This window comes from Moesziomyces antarcticus (genome assembly GCF_000747765.1).
Source record: "Moesziomyces antarcticus DNA, scaffold: scaffold_v10018, strain JCM 10317, whole genome shotgun sequence".
NCBI lineage: Eukaryota > Fungi > Basidiomycota > Ustilaginomycetes > Ustilaginales > Ustilaginaceae > Moesziomyces > Moesziomyces antarcticus.
In genome coordinates this window covers 416266-433734 of record NW_014638992.1, presented here as the reverse complement: position 1 = coordinate 433734, position 17469 = coordinate 416266, and the positions used below count along the sequence as shown (strand labels likewise).

At 58.4% G+C, this 17469-nt stretch overlaps 7 protein-coding genes across 7 annotated transcripts; 4 read left to right on the top strand and 3 right to left on the bottom strand.

Annotated features, from left to right (window-relative positions):
- Positions 1–1639: 1639 nt before the first annotated feature.
- Positions 1640–2895, top strand: PAN0_018d5737 (c-4 methylsterol oxidase; the record flags this gene model as incomplete). The annotated part of the gene is made up of 2 exons (XM_014798965.1): positions 1640–2276; positions 2384–2895. The coding sequence occupies 2 exons, from the start codon at positions 1640–1642 to the stop codon at positions 2893–2895; spliced, it is 1149 nt and encodes a 382-aa protein (XP_014654451.1).
- Positions 2896–3011: 116 nt separating this feature from the next.
- On the bottom strand, positions 3012–4205 carry PAN0_018c5736 (diaminopropionate ammonia-lyase; the record flags this gene model as incomplete). The annotated part of the gene is made up of 1 exon (XM_014798964.1): positions 3012–4205. The coding sequence occupies one exon, from the start codon at positions 4203–4205 to the stop codon at positions 3012–3014; it is 1194 nt and encodes a 397-aa protein (XP_014654450.1).
- Positions 4206–4637: 432 nt separating this feature from the next.
- On the top strand, positions 4638–7024 carry PAN0_018d5735 (acetylornithine deacetylase; the record flags this gene model as incomplete). Its single annotated transcript, XM_014798963.1, has 3 exons — positions 4638–5776; positions 5852–5906; positions 5981–7024. The coding sequence occupies 3 exons, from the start codon at positions 4638–4640 to the stop codon at positions 7022–7024; spliced, it is 2238 nt and encodes a 745-aa protein (XP_014654449.1).
- Positions 7025–7196: 172 nt separating this feature from the next.
- PAN0_018c5734 (nucleus protein) lies at positions 7197–10226 on the bottom strand (the record flags this gene model as incomplete). The annotated part of the gene is made up of 1 exon (XM_014798962.1): positions 7197–10226. One exon carries the CDS (start codon positions 10224–10226, stop codon positions 7197–7199), a length of 3030 nt encoding a protein of 1009 aa, XP_014654448.1.
- A 569-nt stretch (positions 10227–10795) lies between these two features.
- PAN0_018c5733 (MFS transporter) lies at positions 10796–13529 on the bottom strand (the record flags this gene model as incomplete). The annotated part of the gene is made up of 6 exons (XM_014798961.1): positions 10796–12402; positions 12509–12604; positions 12774–12799; positions 12917–13112; positions 13168–13197; positions 13454–13529. 6 exons carry the CDS (start codon positions 13527–13529, stop codon positions 10796–10798), a joined length of 2031 nt encoding a protein of 676 aa, XP_014654447.1.
- Positions 13530–13881: 352 nt separating this feature from the next.
- On the top strand, positions 13882–14823 carry PAN0_018d5732 (dihydrodipicolinate synthetase; the record flags this gene model as incomplete). The annotated part of the gene is made up of 1 exon (XM_014798960.1): positions 13882–14823. One exon carries the CDS (start codon positions 13882–13884, stop codon positions 14821–14823), a length of 942 nt encoding a protein of 313 aa, XP_014654446.1.
- Positions 14824–15527: 704 nt separating this feature from the next.
- On the top strand, positions 15528–16951 carry PAN0_018d5731 (uncharacterized protein; the record flags this gene model as incomplete). The annotated part of the gene is made up of 2 exons (XM_014798959.1): positions 15528–15640; positions 15745–16951. The coding sequence occupies 2 exons, from the start codon at positions 15528–15530 to the stop codon at positions 16949–16951; spliced, it is 1320 nt and encodes a 439-aa protein (XP_014654445.1).
- Between the last annotated feature and the right edge of the window lie 518 nt (positions 16952–17469).

Genomic DNA, 17469 nt, shown 5'->3' with positions numbered 1-17469 from the left:
GCCCAGTCCGTCGCCAGTCCGCGAGCCAGCAAGCAGCACCGCAGTAGTGTAATTTTGCCCAGTCCGTCGCCAGTCCGCGCACCGCAGCAGTGTAATTTCGCCCAGTCCGTCGCCAGTCCGCGAGCCAGCAAGCAGCACCGCAGCAGTGTAATTTTGCCCAGTCCGTCGCCAGTCCGCGCACCGCAGCAGTGTAATTTTGCCCAGTCCGTCGCCAGTCTGTGAGGCACAGCGAGTCCGTGGGCCAGCAAGCGGTGCTGCAGAATTTTCTCAGGCAGACGAGCAGTGTAAATTTCCGCAAGGAGCCAGCGAGCAGCACCGCAGCAGTGTATCTTTGTATCTTTGCCCGGTCCGTCGCCCGTCTGTGAGGCACAGCAAAGTCCGTGAGGCAGCAGAGCGAGCGAGTCTGCGAGCCAGCAGCGAGCGGTGATGCATCGGCTCGCTCGAGCAGACAACAGTCCTGCAAGAGGAGGAGCCAGGCCTGGCCGCGCACGCGAGGCGCGGCCAGGCCAGTCCGTGAAGTCCGTGGGCGATGAACTGTCCGTGCTGGGCGCTGGAGCAGTGTCTTTCGAAAAAGTCCGGCGGTCGGGATTTTCGAAATCGGGTCGCGCCGCTGGGTGAATTTTGGCGGGCGGACCGAGTCCGTCGCCACCGAGCGCGGACCACGCCCTAGGGCTAGGGGCTAGGCGTACTCTAACAGACTAATGATCTAAGTCTAAAGTTTCATCCTTCAAGATTCTAAATCAGGTCCAAATTTGAGTCAAAATTTGCGGTTGAATCTACATGCCCAATTTCTCGGGCCACGCGTTTATTTGTTGCGCCCGAAATTCGTCCGCTTTGACCCTGGCATGTACGTTGGCGGTTCCCGGCTGACAGTTGACCGTTGGCGGTCCGCTGCTTGTGGTCGACGATCGTGGGTGACGATCCGCTGTTTCGTTTCGTCGAAGGTAGCGACGCTCCTTCCGAGATGCCTTCGATTTTTGTATCGGATCAAACACAGACAACGTTCGAGCCATCAGACCGAGCCATCGGACAACGAACAGCATGACCGTCGCCGGGGACTGCCCATTGAGGTCTCGTGCGCTGATGCGTCAACTGAGAAGGACGCCTGCGCCTGTTAAGCGTTCGCTTGCGAGTGGGTGCATCCGCTTGATTGTGGCTCTTTAGAATTCGCACACGCTCGCTCTCAAGCCTCAGCTGGCGACCGTTCCAGCTCATGACGCGCCCTCGATGCGCCGCTCGCACACCGTTGCCACGGCTGGGAGCTTGCAAGGAATCCGACCGAGTGAGGCAACCGAGCTCCGCCTCATTATCTCGACGGCGTTCGCTCTTCTCGTGTATCGGTCAAGACTCGAGCGAGAAGGTCGACATCGGACTCCATGGGCATTCACACGCAAAAATGCGCGTCCTACGGCCGAAGCGAAGAAATGTTGTGCACCGAGGGTTCCAACTCGCCAAGGTATCTCGGTAAGAAGGTTACCGCCCGCCCCGCATTTCGGGGCTGCAAAATGCCAACGAGGTGGCAACCCGTGCCTGGTCCGCTGCATTGCCGGACCGGGATATAATTTAAGAGAGCTGGACCACGATTGGCCGTTCTTGTACACCGCCCTCATACCAACGAGTCGTACGGCCTTTGATGACCATGACAGCCACCGCAATGGCGACGACTGCCGTCGACAGCGTTTCGACCACGTCAAAGCCAGATCACCTGACCGCAAAGACAAAGATAGCCACGACGACACCAGCAACGAGCGACTCCGACTTTGCTCATGCCAATCTTTCCTCGAAACTACCCAAGGACCTCGCTGGGAAGCCCATCCCACGGGCCAAGCACTGGGGCTATGATCTGACGCTACTCCAGCCTCGAGCGTTTGTTCTCAAAAACCTCGTCAACATTGGCCTGATCGCGGCCTTCACCCTCTTCAATTCGTCGGCTCTGGGTCACAGAGTCTATGACGATCTCACGGCAAGGTTCGGCTCGTTCAATCTGCGCTTCTTTGGTACTTGGATCATTACTACCTCGGTCCTGTGGATATTGTCCGGTCTCTACGCCATTGCAGACCTCACTGGCAGGCCCAAATGGCTGTACAAGTACAAGGTGCAACCCTTTGTACGGGTCACTGGCAAAGAGTACGCCAATATCGCTCTCGGCGCGTTGCGTAATCTCGTCTTCGTTGCGACGCCCCTCATGCTTGTGGGTGCCTGGGCAATTCCTACGCCAACGTCTTCCGAACAGCTTCCCGGTCCACTGAGGACAGTCGCTATCCTTCTTTTTGATGGTGAGTCCTTCATCTGCCAAGGCTCGACCCTGAGTGCTTTCAATCGCTTACTCAAAGTCATCTCCTCTGCACTCGATCTTTGCTGAACGATCTCCGCTGGTCGCCAGTGCTCTGCACTGAGATCGGCTTCTTCTACATCCACCGTTGGTTCCACTCACCAGCCATGTATGCTCGCTTCCACAAGAAGCACCACGAATACACGGCCCCCGTAGCGTTGGCCGCCACCTACTGCACGATGACCGAGCATCTCTTTTCGAATCTTCTTCCCAACGCCATAGGCGCCCTGATCATTCCACACCACTGGAGTCAGTACGTCTTCGCCTATACTCTACTCGAGATCGGCACCATCCAGGCCCACTCCGGCTACTACATCCCAGGACTCAACAGTCCGCTTCAGCACGACTTCCACCACTTTGCTTTCACCGAGAACTTTGGCCCGACAGGTCTCATGGACGCAATCTACGGCACCAACATCCGCTACCGAAAGACGCTCGCAGAGGCAAAGCAGAACAACAACGGCAGCGAGGTCTCGGCTCGCTTGGAGGTGCTCTCTTTTCTTGCCCAGAGAGAGGTCGAGGAATCGGAAGCGTTGAAAGGGCAGAACAAGAAAGCTGCCTAGATGCATCAACGGACATGGCTTTGGTCCGTTCCTCCCTGCACACACGCAATGACTCAGTACTTGCGAAGCCCTGTCAGAGCGTTTGATCGCGAACGTGAGCTTGCAAAGGAGGGAGATTATGATGATTTCGCCCCCTCGGTCATTAATAGTACTACAACGACACGCTCGTCATCGAGGAGAGCTAGTCTCTCCGCCTCGAACGGATTGCTGAACAATGTTTGAAGGGCAGCGAGAGGTGCGCCGCCGCATGGTCCCGCGGCGATCCCGGACGTGTGGAGCCTCTGGACGGCGTTTAGTGCATGCTCGTCTTCGATGGTGACGACCACCTGGATGCCGGCCTGAAGATTCGGCCAGGCAGTGTAAGACGGAGTCCCGCAGTTGAGACCCGCCATGATGGTGTTTCGCGTCTGTATGCTGGTGAGCCGCGCTTCAGCAAGCGATTCGGCAAGACAGGCCGAGCCCGCTGGCTCGACGGCGATGATGGACGTGGCCATACATGTCGGCAGCGATGTTGCCTCATCCCTGGCAGCGGTGTAGTGTTGCACAGTGGCGTCGGCCAAGGAGCCCACGCCAACGGGACAAAAGACATGCGTCGCCTCTTGTTGGCTGCGCGAAGCAAGCTCCTCGTCGACTTCTCGGAAGATGGTCTGGTAGCCGTCGACGATCAGTTGAGGGATGTGCGTGTACCCTTGCCAAGCGGTGTCTTGGATGAGCAAGCGTTGCTGGCCTTGCGTGGGGTCGTCAGCGGCAGCAAAGGCAGCAGCTTGCCTGACACATTCATCGTAGTCCTCTTGCAGCCGGATCACATCGACGTCGGGGCCCTCTGCGCTGATCGCTCTCTCGGCAATCGAAGAGACACCACTGGGAATGTAGATGCGCGCTCCCAGTCCGACCAGGTTGGAGAAGAAGGCGACGGCACGGCCATGGTTGCCGTCGGTCGCTGCGACCAGAAGAGGCGTGGGATCGATGGACCGGGCATGACGGCGCAGCTCTTGGACGGTCGCCGTATGTGGGTCGAGCTGCCAGGCTTCGCAAATGGCTACAAAGCTCGCGTAGGCAGCACCTAGCACTTTGAAAGCTGGCAGACCGTAGCGATCCGACTCGTCTTTGACGTAGACGGTGCCTTTGAAGCGATGTCGGACTTGGCCCAAGTCTTGCGATGTGAGTGCAATCTTGGTCAGATCCGTCTTGCGGTAGCCCGGAAGCACGTCCTGATGGAAGCGACGCACGTTGGCAAGCTCGACGCGCTGCTGCACTTTCGTGGGTCTGACCTGCACAGCATGCTCGTTGTCCTGAATCGTCTTCACCATGATGTGAAGTCGCTCTCGAGAGGAAAGAAGAGGACAAGCGCACGGGCACTGGATTCGTCGTCGGTAGAGTAGGGGTTGGTGCGGCTGTTGCGGTGCTCGAGGGACGAGTCACCGAGAAGAGAACGCCGTCACAGGAGACTAGCATGTGTTGCTCTGGCCCCGACAAAAAGGATATTTGTGCGGAATTTTGGCCGGCGACTTTGTCGAGGCTGTGGAGCGGGATGTTCAGAAAGCGGTCATGGTGACTCGTCCCGCCTCTCTATCCACCGTCGCCGCTGTTCGTTTGTTGCCTCGGCCGCCGCACAGAAGGCCGTTGAAGTACATAATGATCAGACCTTGGGATTCACATTGACCGCCGCTAAAGCTGCATCCATCGCCATTCTGCGAATCAATCACGCCGCCACGAGGCCTTCGCGTGGCAAAGGTAGGGCAATGACTCCGGACGAAGAGGTCATGCTTCTCACTCAGCAGCTCGTGCGCATTTCGTCTACAAATCCGACACTGTCGACCGAAGCGGGCACTGGCGAAGGCGCGATCGCAAATTTTGTTCAGCGATGGTTCATCAAGCATGGCTTCGAGGTGGTGGCCGTGCCTGCCGCAGACCCTGATCGTCCCAGCATCTTGGCTGTCAAGCGCGGCACAGGCGGTCCTGGAGCCAAGAGTCTTCCCCCCAATGGCCACATCGATATCGTCTCGCTGGCTGGCTACGTGGGCGATGGTCTGAGCGGCGAGCTGCGCGACGGAAGGATCTATGGTCGAGGCAGTGCAGACATGAAGGGCGGACTGGCGGCTGCCATGGTGGCGGCTGCCCATACGGGCGGCTCCGATGGCGTGCGAGGCGATGTCTGGGTTGCAGCTGTGGCAGACGAGGAGGATGCAAGCCGCGGATCGCTCGATGTGCACAAGATTTGCCCCAACGTCCACGGCGCCATCTTCCCAGAGCCAACCAACGAGGCCAACTGCGAAGCGCATCGAGGATTTGTGTGGTTCGAGATCACTGTGCTGGGCAGGGCAGCCCACGGCTCACGCTGGGACCAAGGCGTTGACGCCATCACCCAGATGGGCCTCTTCCTTGCATGCTTCCAGAGGTACTGCAACGAGCTCCTTCAGAGAGACCGGCATCCTCTTCTGGAATTTGGCAGTGCGCATGCTGGCAAGATTTCTGGGGGCGAAAAGACATCCACCTATCCAGCGCACGCAACACTCACCGTCCAAAGGCGTACTCTGCGTGGAGAAAGCGATGACATGATCCAGGAGGAATTGGTGGCATTGCTACAGGAAGCACAGGGTCGCATTCAGTACGACTTCAGGTACTCGATCCGCAAGCTCCTCTCGAGGCCTCCGCTCGCCTCTCGAGACGGTCCCCTGGTTCAGCTTGCCGCGGCGGTTGCCAAGCCACAGCTCAGTACACGAGGTACTGGCCAAAGGAACGGCGCCAATTTTTGGACCGATGCAGCGCTGTTTAGTCACGGAAAGGCGATCGAAAGCATCGTGTTTGGTCCAAAAGGCAGTGGCATCCACACCGAGCAAGAATCGGTCGAGGTCGAGTCGCTGCAGACGCTCGTGAGCGTGTACAGCGAGATCGTTTCGCGCTTCTGTGCGTGGAACGGAATCGCCTCTCCGGGCCGGAGTTGTGGCTTGTGCAGGCAGCGTGTGCTGCGTGATGAGTCGTCGTCGATGGGAGCTTACGAGCAATCGGCGGTAAGTCGATCCGCAAATCCGCGGCGGTGGTCGGATGTCATCGCGACTTCCAGCGGTCGGTGTTCGGACTTTAGCCGCTAGCCGCGGGTGTGCGATGCAGGGACCAACAGCGGCTTTTGCTCGGCGATCCAATCGCGTGTCTTGGCTTTGGCTTCGCCCGCTGCTCCACATGTTTCGCATATAAGCGCTCTTGTCCTCGGGCTCGGTCGATCGAACCTGCTCCACCGTATCCACTGTGTACAAATCCGACGACCATGCCCACCCCAACACCCCAATCCATCGTCGTTACTGGCGCCAACAAGGGCATCGGCTACGAAGCGGTCAAGCACCTCGCACAGAAGCTGCCCGACGCCACAATCTACCTCACGGCTCGCTCGCAGTCCAATGGCAAAGATGCGGTGGACAAGATGAAGAAGGAGGCGCCCGAGGCCGACTTCTCCAACGTTCGCATCATCCTCCTCGAGATTACCGACACCTCATCTATCCGCGAGGCGGTTGCAACCGTGCAGAAGCAATCCGGAACGCTCGACGTGCTGCTGCACAACAGCGGCATCCTGCAGGTGCCCGGGGAGAAGGGTTCCAAGGGTGTGTTTGACGTCAACGTCCGAGGAGCCAAGGCCTGCATCGAAGCATTCGCTCAGATCCTCACCAAAGACACGGGCAAGGTCATCGTCGTCTCGTCCGAGGTGGGCTCGTGGTCCACGGCTGCGCAGGAGAAGGCACTTCAAGACAAGCTGCTGAATGGCAGCAAGACCGACTGGAAGCAGGTCGAGGCGTGGATGAACGACTGGCTTCTCCACGAGCAAGGTGGTCAGGGAGTGCAGGAGCCATGGAAGCCACTCGACCAGCTGGAAAACTCGGGCTATGCGGTCAGCAAGCTCTTCCTAAACGCCTATCTGCGAAACTACGTTCTGCAGAGCCAGCACCCGCGACTTGCAGTTGTCTGCCCGGGTTACTGTGCCACCGATCTTAATGGCTTCTCGGGTCATCGCCCGGCTTCGCAGGGAGGCGAGAGTGTTTGCTGGCCCGTCTTCAACGAATTTGAGAATGGCCACTTCTACCAGGATGGAAAGGACCTGCCATTCTTGTACCCCAAGCCCGAAGGGTTCAATGTCTAGGATCGGTCTTGCTTGCCTTTCCCCTTCCAATTTTAGTCGTTTCAACACTATCCTAGATGTGTAGACCTGGTCATCTCTTGGGCGTGCTAGTACTGTACAGCTCGACACATCGATATTGCGTCATTCCCATCGTTAAATCAGCGTGACACTGTGGGTTGCGCAACTCATAGTCTCAGTCTTTGGGCGCGGACTCTGAACTCGCACAGGGCGCGATGCTCTGCAATAGGCCGGAAGCAGGACGTGCTGCCGAAGCGTCGTGCTGCTCGGAACTGGCAGCTGGTCCCTGGCCGCCGATGTTGAAAAAGTCCCAGGTGAAGAAAGTGCTGCCGGTCTCGAAGCCCAGCTGGTAGAATTCGCTGTACAGCTCCGCATCGGGCGAAGTCTGGAAGGCCAAAAGGTTGTGCAGGCTGGGCGATGCACTTTCGTGAGTCTGCGCCGACGCGAATTCGATCGGTCTTGTCCGTGCGTCGTTCGAGTAGCCGCTTTGGTTTGATGTGATTGCAGGGAGGCGGCTCGGACCCTGCGGATCGGGACCGTTCCACGCGGTTGTGGATGTGTCGTTGGGCTGCACGGGCAGTTGGGCTGCAGCAAGCAAAAGGTCGAGATTGTTGATGGACGGATAATGCCCAAGCTCAATCCTTGCGTGGCGCGCGACGGACGGAGAGGGATCGACAGCGGCGGCTTGGCGCTCGTCTCGAGCGGAAGCATCGTCGACCTCGGCCGGACAGAAGTTCTGCATGCTATCGTCAATGCCGACGATGCGGACAAGCTGCGTTGCAATCTTTGTCAGCACCAGGTAGGTTGGCGCCAGACGAACAGTTTTGACGATGGCCGAGGTGCGAGCAAGAAGGGCTTGGTGCTCGACGTCGAGCGTGGATCGATCGGCTTGATTCGAAGGTGAGAGGTAGGGCAAGCTGCACATGAGCATGGCGTGGTGAAGGTAGTAGCAGTCGAGCCACACGACTCCTTCCAGCATGTCTTGCTGATGGAGCTGCTCGCACATCTCCAGCACGCAGCGGGCCGAGCGAAGGCCGGCTGCGGCGAGTTCGGCTACGGGGGCGGAGACTGGTGGTCGCTGATCTTGCGCCTGTTCGATCTCGCGTTCGATCTTGCACAGAAGGAAGGGACGTGCCAATGCTGCGCAAATGTGGTGGAAGTTGATGAGCAGCAGTAGCACCGCCCTGCACTGGCGTGGCATGGCAAACGGCCAGTTCGGAGATAGTTGGGGTGGAAGCTGCGCATGCCACGAGTCGAGCTGACCGAGCACCTCTTGTGTGACCGCGAGACATTGGAGGAGCTCCTGCTCGTTGCTGTACCGGGCCGAAGTGCGGGCAAGGAGCTGTTTGGCACGCCAGGAAATGCCGATGAGCCTGCGATAGTGTTCCGGGTAGTCGGTAGGAAAGTCGTTGCGATCCATGATGGCTTCCTCGGGAACACGCGCGGTGACTTCGACGAGTTCCAGAGTGGATGGTCTTCCGAGCGCCATGGAGAGGTTCATTTCGAATTGCTGCAGCGTCCACCAGACCAAGCGCCGGAGGTTCTGCTCGACGGTGTCCAGGCCAGGATCGTGGGTCTCGCGATGCATTCCGAGCGCGATGGCCATGCGTGCGGCCTGTCCTAAAAGCATCCATGCTGCGTTGCGCTCGCCCGCATTGTGCTCGTAGAGCTGGAGAAGCAAGAGGGCCTGGACGTTGGAGAGGCTGGCGGTGAAGGTGAGGCGCTGAAAACGCTCTCGAACCACCAGACGAAGGTAGCGCCTTTGTATCTGCAAGGCGTCGGGCAGACCCTGGCCTTCCAACGCCTGGGCACCGAAGACGAGGACCATGAGGAGGGAGCAGATCCACCCAGCGTCGCCGTCCTTGGCCGCAGATCGCGACGAGGGATCATTTTCCCGGTCGTTTGGACGCCAGATGGATCGGTACCGGCGATGAAAGAGACCGCGATGAAAGACCACATAGTTGGGATGGACACGGTCAAAGAAGGCGTCCACCAGTCGGTCTGATACGGCTTTCGCAGGAAGCAGGTCCCGCAGCCGCCGTGTGCGTATCGATTTCGTACTGTCTGGCGTGGCAAGGTCGGAGATCTGATTGTTGGCATGAATAGACTCGGTAGGATTCGTGCTGGTGGTAGCTGGGATGGGCGGTGCAGCGACGTTGTAGGACATCGAACCGGACGAAGGGTCGTTGCCCGCGGTAGCAGGAGATGGTGTAGGTCCGATGCCTATCGAGCTGCTTTGCGGGTCTCTATCCGATGCTACATGCTCGACTTGATCATCAGACTCTGACGATGCGCTGTCGTCGACCGCAGCCGCAGCCGCCGCAGGGTGCGTGCGGTCCCGGGGCTCGAGTGCCTTGCTGGTTCGCATACTTGTGGCAAACTCGGTTCGCAGCTTTTGGGTGGTGGTGGGAGCCGAGCCGGACAGAGGCGTTTGATTGCAGACCGACGATACAAGCGGCACGGATCGGGTATCGACGACAGAGGGAGTATTGAAAGCAGGCAGGCCGGAGGAGGTGCTTGCACGGGTGGCGGCACTGGACGTATTGAGACGATCGACCTTGGCCACGAGGCGGCGAACAGCATTGGCAAATTCAAACGAGCTGGCCGAACCAACGTAGTGCGAGATGCCATGAGGAGCTGGTATGAGCTTGCCGTCGGGAATGTTGAGGGGCACGACTGTGGCCGCACACGAAGAACACATGGCAGAAGCGCTGCTGCCGAGTCGATCGTCGGTGCCGGAAGAGCATGTGATTGATGGAGGGTCTGTACTGGTGTGAGTCGGGATCGAAGCGAGGGGATTGTGCGCAAACGCACGTGGCTCGTGTTCGCTGTATTCGAGGCTCGGCAGGTCGATGTGGTGGCTGCGGGCGATCTCAACGAGGGATTCTGCCTCCTGAATGTCTTGGCCGGTGAGGCCGCGCACGAGCGCCTCGAGCGCACGGTATCGCCAAGAGAGGCTCTCGATGCTGCCGTGGATGCGATGCTTTCGGGGCAGAGCGGAGGTACATTCGAGGCCTTGCTGAGAGCAGTTGAGGCAGGGTGCGTCTGGCTCGGATCGCGAGCATTTCCTCCTGCGCTGTTTGCACCGGTCACAGCTGACCAGCGTGCGCTGTCGCTTGCCATCGGGAACACGTCTGCTGAGAAGCCGCTTGTTGCTGGAAGAAGACCCGCTGCTGGCTGCGCTGAGCGCCGCTTGTGAAGTCATGGTCGACGAGCGCTTGGGGTCATGGCGTGCGAGTGCACACCACCACGATGGAAGCGAGGGATGATGAGGATCGTGCGGAAAGTGCGGGGAAGACAAAAGCTAAATTATTAAGCGGCGGGATTTTTAGCCGGAATTTACTGATTTATATATACTTTTTTGGCAAAATCGAGTCAACACCATCCGCGGTCGAGAGCACGGCAACTCGAGCGGGCCAACCGTGGCTTGCTCAGACGTCCCGACCACACGAACTCGGATCTTTCCTCCTCGCTGCCGTCGGATTTGGCGTGGCTGTAGTCGTTCTCATTCTGAGCTTCAGGCAGGCGGCAAGGAAGTGGCGATGCGCTGAATCGCGAGAACGGTTGACATCTTGCGGTGGGATTACAAGCCACAGGTACAATAATAAGCTTGGCATTCGGCATCCTAACACGAGTTCATATGATACAAAGGAGCGGAGCAGCGATTTAAAGCGACGCGTACAGCATGACAGGGGCGGGACACCGAAGATGAGACAAGTCTCTCTTGAAGATTTCCACGTCCTCGAGTATGAAGTGGCATCGAGGGGCCCAGCCTCAGTAGGCGTAGAGGAGCCTAGCATCGGCGTTGGACCTCTTGATCTTCTCGTTGTCGCGCTTGAGCCAGAAGCGCAGAATCCACGTGCAAATGATGGAACCGACCACAAAGCACGAATTGGCAATGTTGGCCGTCAGATACTTGGGCCCATCGCCCTTGGGGTACAGGAAGGGCGTGTAGGCAAAGCTGGCGTTGCCAAACGTATTGACGATAGAGAGCGCGGCTGCCTTCTTCTCTTGTGTCTGCCCACACGTGGCGCTGACCCAGCCCAGGATGACCGAATTGGCGGCATAGGCGCCGATCGTAAAGATGAAGCAGCTGATGTAGCGCGCAGGCGTATTGAGCGTGACGCACGAGATGATGAAACCCACCAGGGCGATGAGCATCGAGATGGTGATGTGCCACGTCTTCTCGTTCTTGCGACCCGAGGACACGGCCCAGACAATCATGAAAAGGCCCGACAACAGGTAGGGCGGGCAGGTGAGCACCAGCGTCAGAGTACGGTTGAAGCCCAGTCCGCCCACCACCGAAGGGAAGAAGCTGTTGAAGCCGCAGGCGCTCAGGTGCAGATTCTGCAGCACCACAAACACCCACAGACGGCCATCCTTGCAAGCCTGGCTGAGACCCGCCACGACGCCTTTGCTGGGCTCCATGCCCACCGTGTCGCGGTCGATGCGTGCTTGTGCCAGCTCGCGCTCGGCAGGAGTGAGCCATCGTGTCGACAGCGGGTGGTCCGGCATGGTGTACAGGCAAATCACAGCCACGCCGAACGTCACGACCGCCTCGATGATGAAGAGCCACTTCCATCCCTGGATGCCGTGCACCTTGTCCAGAGTTGCAAACGTCGCTGCGGCGATCAAGCCGGACGAAGCAGTGGCGACAATGTTGGCAGAGTAGAGGATGGCGACGCGCGTCGCGATCTCGCGGCGCGTGTAGAAGAGCGAAAGCAGGTACAAAGCTCCCGGGTAGAAGGGTGCCTCGAGCACACCCAACAGCAATCGAGTCGTGAACAGGCCGGCAAAGTTGTGGCTGAGCGCGGTGCATCCCGAGCACACGGCCCAGGCCATCATCCAGCAGCACATCCACACGGACGGCCGAACCTTTTTGGACGCCATGACCATGTTCGACGGCATCTGCATCAGCGTGTATCCGACAAAGAGGATCGAGATGCACATGTTGTACTGGTTGCCCTTCAACTTGAGATCCTTCTCGAGCCCGTTCAGTCGGGCTTGGGCGATGGCGTTTCTGTCCAGATAGTTGAGCGCGTAACATGCCCAAAGCGAGGTCATGATCCGCCAGTCGAGCTTCCGTACAAGCTTGCGCTCTTCCTCGGATTGCTGTGTCGCTGTTCCAAAGTGGTCGACCGGGGCTTGCTGAGCTTCCTTCTCATCAATGTCGCGAATCATGCCTCTCTCCAAGATCGGAAAGACGTGCACGGGCTCCGCAGAGTCTTTCTTGACCTCTTCACCAGCTGCAATGTCCCTGAGAGAGCTCTTGGATGAGTTTTGCGTCATGGTCTCGAGTTGCTCGTGATCTCTTGTTGAGGCAGGATGAGGTTGATGGTAGCTTGGAAAAGATGCCGTCCTCGTTTGATCGGATCGAGTGGCTTGTCCGAGAAGGGAAGCAAGTCGAGCAGGGATCATCGTTGCCCTGTCCTTATATGCGATAGACGTGCGAGGTTCGCTAGTGTTGGTGGAAATGGGCAGTTGGACCGCCACGAGGCAAGACGGCAGGAGGAGAGACGACGTGAGGGAGGTGTTCCGAGTTGGAGAAAGGTGCTGCCGTTCCTGAATCCTGGGGCGCGATGGCTGTGGGCCGGGTGCATTCTTGCAAACAAGACGTGAACAGGCAGCAGTGTTTCAGTGACGGATCTGCGGGGCCCCGTGCTGGGCAAGCATGCTTCCGTATCGATGGTCTAGCTGAAGATCAAGCGGATGCCTGCTTGGGGCCAGTGAGCTTGTGGAGTCAGTGGGGAACGATGCTTGGGCATCAGCAATGTAGCACTGTGAAATTGTTTGCCGGTCCGCTGGCGAAGATGAGGGACCCTTTGTGGGGAAGCATGGTCGTATGAGGGTTCGAGGCGGGTCCGTCGCCAGCTTCAGAAAAGTGCGTGGCGCTACCGCTGTCCTGCAATGGTGCCGGCCGACGCTGCAATGATGGTGGAGGGCAGATGTTGAGGCACTTGCTCTCGAGCAACAGGGATCAACATGGGCAGAACAGGCGGGATCTGGCATGCAATCAGATTGCTTGGCCACGGGACAAGTGAAGCTGGCGGGGTAAAGGCGATGTCGGGAGAGGAAGCATGCTTCCGGGCGGCTATCCGACGCAACCCTGCAGGAGTTGGGGCCAATGAGCGGTGCCTGGACAAAACGCAAGAGCGCTTGGGCATACTTGCCGGACCCTGCTAGTCCGACATGCCACGTGAGCATGTCAGGCGAGGGCATGTGGGCGTGTGGGAGCCAACGGAAGGGGAGACGGATGCATGCTTCCGCGCTTCAGTGTCTGCATCCGTGACTTCCGCCGCTTGCATGCTTCCGCTCTTCGAGGGCAACTTTCCTCCAGCCTGGAGGCGCACACTCTCTACCGATCTACCAGGCTGGCTTCATACTTGCTTGGCTTCTCTTTTCCACGCTGTGACATCTTTATGCCGATCTCACATGCAGTCTGTCGGTTCGAAAGCAGAGACGACATGGGCGGGAAGCTGGGGTCGTCTGGGAGGACGGATGCTTGCATCCGTGTCCGTCTCTCGCTCCTGGACCCTGCGGCGAACCCGGTTGCGGGGCTCCACCGTACTCTTTGGAAATGGAACTGCCCGCGCTATACACCAGGAGCCCGAGCTGGCGCAGCTCGGATCACGACGTGAACGATCAGGTTGCTGGCTTCGGCGTATCAGCGTGGGCAAGCTTGACGGACCGACAAGCCCCATTGAGGCTGGATAGAATGCTTATAAGAACAGACGAGAACGGTTGGAAGAGTCCGTCAAGATCAAACCATCACTCCAAGCTTCTCCAGATCCAATCTCTTCGGACTCATCTTCCCCTTTAAGCCAAGCCAGCTGCACTCTGTCAAGCACCCAACTACGATCATGACTGTCAACAACATCGATCTCGACTTCCGCGGCATCACCCCCGCTCCCGTAACCCCCTTCAACAAGGATGGCTCAGTAGACTACGATGCCATCCAGAGGCTTGGATCGTGGCTCGGAAGCCTGCCTGGCGTCAAGGGTCTGGTTGTGCTCGGCCACGCCGGTGAAGGCACCTTCCTGACGCAGGACGAGCAGGTCAAGGTGATCCAGGCTTTCGTCAAGTCGGTCGACGACCGTATCCCCATCATTGCCGGCATCACGGGCGAGGGCACCGAAGTTGCCGCGCTTGAGGCATGCCGCGCCGTCCAGGCTGGTGCCAAGGCCGGCCTGCTCTACCCTTCGCACGGCTGGCTGCGATTCGGCTACCAGCCCGGTGCGCCTCAGGACCGCTACAAGCAGGTATACGAAAAGTCGGGTCTTCCTCTGATCCTCTTCCAGTATCCCGACAACACCAAGGCGACGTACAGCCTCCAGACGATGCTCGACATTGCAGCGCAGCCCGGTGTGGTGGCCATGAAGAACGGCGTGCGAAACATGCGACGATGGGACACCGAGATCCCCGTGATCCGTCGCGAGAGGCCCGAGCTGCAGATCCTGTCTTGCCACGACGAGTACCTGTTGCACACCGCCTTTGACGTTGACGGCTTCCTGGTTGGCTACGGCAACATCGCACCCGAGGCGCTGCTCGAGCTGCTCGAGGCTGGAAAGGCAAAGGACTACGGTGCCGCTCGCCGCGTCCACGACCAGCTGCTTCCGGTCACCAAGGCCGTCTACCACCGTGGCTCGCACATGGAGGGCACGGTGGCGCTCAAGCATGCGCTCGTAGCTCGCGGCATCCTCGACCACGCCACCGTTCGTTCGCCGCTGATGCCGCTCGAGGAAGGCGCCGAGCAGGAGATCTTTTCGGCTGTCAAGCAGTCGCGCCTCTCGCGCGTCATGTAAATAGTTGGTGCGCATTATCAGTCACTTGCTTCCGCTCAAACAGTTGCTCCCCACGATATCCTTTGGTCGCGCCATGCTTCTTGCTGGTCATTTGCGCGAGACTTTGATGCAACGCTGGGCCGAGCCGGCTGATTGTGCTCCGGGATCCTGTGCTGTTTTCAGACGACGCGATTCGTGCGCATGAGATACGACGAGATCGTTTGTGCTCACGGGAGACTTTGGTGACGCCTCAAGATGGGTCAGTCAGACGTATCAATCGACCGATGTGTACGATCGCATGAATGAAGAGCACGGAAAGTGATGGGCCGAGCGGCTTGGATGGGGACATTGTATTGCGGAACCTCGGCTATGGCGATGGTCTCTTCTACAAGACGGCCGCCACCGCCAACAAGCGAGTCCATGCTAGAGGGATGCTCGCTTGACTGCGAGGAGGCACCTCCCTTGGGTCGGTTTTCGACGCAGACTTGACGGGCTGGCTTTGCGAATGAAGAGGCATGTGCAACGTCTTCGCACCGAATCGTAGGGTCGAAAAAGACGCCGGCATGCACAAGGCTCGGCGTACCTCGACGCATGAAAGCAGAAAATCTACTAGTCGCATTATTTTTCCCCACACACTAGCTTAGCGATGGTCTCTTCACCCTTGGGCTCAGCTGCGCATATAAGCGGTGTTGAGACGATGGCACTAGTGCACCGCACAACGTCATATGTCACAGGACATCGGTCTTAGTGACTTCTTGGCACAATTTGACATGCTCGAGGGAGCAAGCATTCTCGCATATATAAAAGACACTTATGGCAATACCGCATCGCCCATCCAGTACGGCAACATCTCTGAACAAATCAGCAGCCTGAGGACTTCGATCGAGGAAGCTCTTTTGGCACCGCCTCATCCCTTTTCCTCATGGCCACCTTGGTGAACAGTTCAGACATTGCACCGTGCTCTCCTGAAGCACCCTTTGGCTGCTCTTTGGCCTACGTCAACTTGTCGAGCAGTATCTGCCCTGGTAGTCTAGTGAACGCCTCCTCGCCTTGCTATTCGTGCAGGATGCAGACGGCGCAGGAACAAAAGGAGTTTTTGGGCAACTTGACCCAGGTGCTAGGGTCGAACTCGGCCGCTACGTGCGCCACATCGGGTGGCGCCACTTCCGCAGCCTCCCGCAGAGTGACGATGCCATCGTCCTGGTTCCTGTTGGTGGCACTCCTCCTCTTCTGCTTCGGTGCAGCCTCCGCCAAAGAGGTTGCGCTGGTGCCCGACAAGGTTCTCAAGAAGTCATCGTACCAAGACGTCGACGGACGCATCTTGCTGACCAACCCCAGCGATTGCGGACCCGTAAACCAGCCTCAAGAGAGGGTCTGCTCTTTCGATGTCTACTCTGACCCCAACTGTCAGAATGCAATCTCAGGAGCCTACTTCAGCATGAATCCTAACATCGGACACAACTGCGGAGCGTGTCTGCCTTGGTCCATGTTGGACCCCGTGCCCGCCGGCACAGTGTACTTGAAAACGCACAGCATCGGCGACGGCTTCGGCGCAGGCAATCAGCTTCTTGTGGAAGCCGACAGTTCGTGCCCCTTGATGGGCTCGGCTGGTTTGGTGGCAGCGGCTTCGGCTTCTTCGCAATGCCTGCAGCTGGGCTCCATGTCGGGTGACGAAGGAATTGCATGCTTCCCGAACGGACAAGACTCGGTACCAGCCAAGAGAGACTTGGTCAAACGCGACGCCACCTGCAACGGCATGTACGTCGAGAGCGCTGTCGCATCCCACTCGGCGCCAAAACAGATCTCGAGCATCGTCGACTGCCGTGGAGGCTCGGCACCCTGCACCATCAGCCTTGCCGTGCAGCATACCGAAACTGTGTCAACCTCTCTGTCTCTAAACGCAGGAGGCTCTGTCAAGGGCATCGACATCGGTGCCACGTTCGGCACAGAGTACAGTGAGTCAGTGTCTACGACGATTACCGAAACATACACTGTGCCTCAAGGACAGGCGGGCTACGTTATCTCGACGTTCAAGTCGACCTTGTTCAAGGGCTCCTTCCAGGGATGTGGTGGCGTCGACGGAGCTGGCGAAGCCAACGTCATCTTGACGAACGGAGAAGAAAAGCGTGTGGTCATCGTCACGGCGTGATCGACAGTGGACGAGCAGAGCCTTCTGCAGTGTCCGGATGCTTCTCAGGCGCAATCACCCTTAAGATCACTATCAATGAATCAGAGACTTCTCGACCATCTTGATCTGTGACTTTTACGTAGCCGGGGCATGGACCGGCTGGAGTGCGTGTCGAAGCGAGGCCAACGAGTCAAGCAACGACGGCCGTGTCTTCCGCTGCTGCCAAGACAGAAGTCCGGCCGGCATCTGGGGGAGCCGCCTGTCTGAAATTCTGCTTGACCGGTGTCGCGGCGCAAAAGGCGTGAGGGTCTTCTTCCACTTCTCGAGACAGACACACTTCCGATCTGCGACGGACTCGTAAGATGCTCCACAAGTGTGGGGTAAGGCTTTTGTGCATCCGAGGCAGGCCTTCGCTACAGAACAGCATTGCTTGCACCTACAAAATGTTATTAATACTCTGGGAGGAAATGGAAAAGGGGTGCACCCAATCGGCCCTGGTGGGGACGAAATGCAGTGGAGCCGAGCCGAGCCGATGGTGA